Source organism: Galeopterus variegatus, unplaced genomic scaffold (assembly GCF_000696425.1).
Source record: "Galeopterus variegatus unplaced genomic scaffold, G_variegatus-3.0.2 Scaffold3032, whole genome shotgun sequence".
NCBI classification, from domain to species: domain Eukaryota; kingdom Metazoa; phylum Chordata; class Mammalia; order Dermoptera; family Cynocephalidae; genus Galeopterus; species Galeopterus variegatus.
The window spans coordinates 113,539-115,124 of record NW_007729143.1 but is presented as its reverse complement, the minus strand read 5'-3'; the positions used below and the strand labels follow the sequence as shown (position 1 = coordinate 115,124).

Here is a 1,586-nt window from a genome sequence, read left to right as displayed (position 1 = left end):
TCAATACATCTCTTAATCGAAGCCCGAGTGCCAGGATGAGGCTTGAGAGGAGAGGCCCAGCCCTGCCCCATCCTCAGGCCAGACACCGTGCCTGAGACAGAGCTGGCTTTTAAGGACACCAGCACTCCATCTGCTGAGAAGTGGACCACCTTCTACCTACCTCTCTTCATACTCAAACAGCTTTTATTTTATTTTTATTTTTGATGAGGCAGTAAAAAATATTAATTTGTTCTCATGTTCCATCTCACAGTAGGTGACTGGTTAACAACAATACATTATACATTCCAACACTTGTTTTTAAGGCCACTAGATGTCTGAATTCTAAAGCAATCGTAAACAACCATAAATCTCTAGTTTAACTGTATCCTAGCCTAATAAGACTTTTTCTGGTAAATTGTCGACTTTTCCAAGAAAAGCAAATTTAGGATTTAAAAAATCCCAACAAACTACAGTTTTGTAAAATCTAGAAAAGAACTTGGACATCACATGGTTTTTTGTCCTCACTTCACAGGTGAGGGAAGGGGGCCGGAGGAGACCACAGACACACCCGAGTCCACGTAGCCCAGCTCCCACTAAGACCCCTTTCTGGGTGGCCCACTGGCCTCAGCAGGTGTTGCCAGGGCTGGCTGACAGGAAAGGAGCATTTCCTCCAGCTGAATGTGGACTCAGAGGTGCAACTGACAGTCTCTAGGACAATGCAGATTCCTAAGTGTTCCATGAGCAGGAAGTGTCTTCAAGTCCACGTCACTTTCTGAAGCCTCCCCACTCCCTCAGGCAGCTTTCAGAGGCAACATGTTCCATGTCCCCCCACGTGCTCCTAGGCAGACCACCCACCGCCCAGGGAACCTCACCGGTTGACACCGCTCCCAGGCAGGTGCAGGATGTCTGTTCTACATCGAGTGACTAGATAGGTCTAGAGCCACGTACCGACTCGGAGGACAAAGTCATTGTAAGACTGGTAGTTGATCTCATCCAGGACATCAAACATGTCAATGGCAAAGTCCGCCAGCGTGCTGAGGAGGGAGGAGATGGACTTCTTAGCCTAGGTGTGAACAGACAGGGATCATTATGTTTGGGGGTGCCAGGGCAGGAGAGGGGCAGGGACCAGCTTGCACCAGTCACAGGACTGGGGATTTGATTCCCACGTCAACAACACAGCAGCCCCGTGGACTCCAGGTGCTTTTGGTGCTGGCTGAGGGCACATTTATCATCCTATTCTACAGGTGGGAGACTGAGGTAGAGGCAGGGGACTGCCCAAGGCTCTGGCTTCTGAGGGGCAGAGACAGGACTCACCTGGAGGCCGTCTGAGCCCAGACAAGCCCTTCTGCAGGAGTGGGGTGGAGCATCCCTGCAAGGGGGAGACCATGTGTCCAAACTACTGCTGGGACAACGGTGTCATCGCCCATTGCCAAGGTGCAAAATAGAGACAGCAGACACCTGCTGGGGAGCAATTCCAACTTTCTTCCTTGACACTGAGACCATGTCCTTGAGTATGTATGTGACAAGGTCCTTTCTTTTGTGAAATAGCGACAGTTGTAAGGTTTCTAATTTTTTTTTAAGGAAGTTTTATTAGTCCTCAAAGTTAG

The 1,586-nt window shown here is 49.4% G+C and overlaps 1 protein-coding gene across 1 annotated transcript in view; it reads right to left on the bottom strand.

The window, feature by feature from the left end:
- Positions 1-1,586, bottom strand: part of ADCY1 (adenylate cyclase 1 (brain)) — a 111,917-nt gene that overhangs the window by 11,556 nt on the left and 98,775 nt on the right. The window contains exon 17 of the mRNA XM_008583761.1: positions 928-1,042. Within this exon, the coding sequence (XP_008581983.1) occupies positions 928-1,042 (115 nt within the window). The remainder of the gene's footprint in view (positions 1-927; positions 1,043-1,586) is intronic.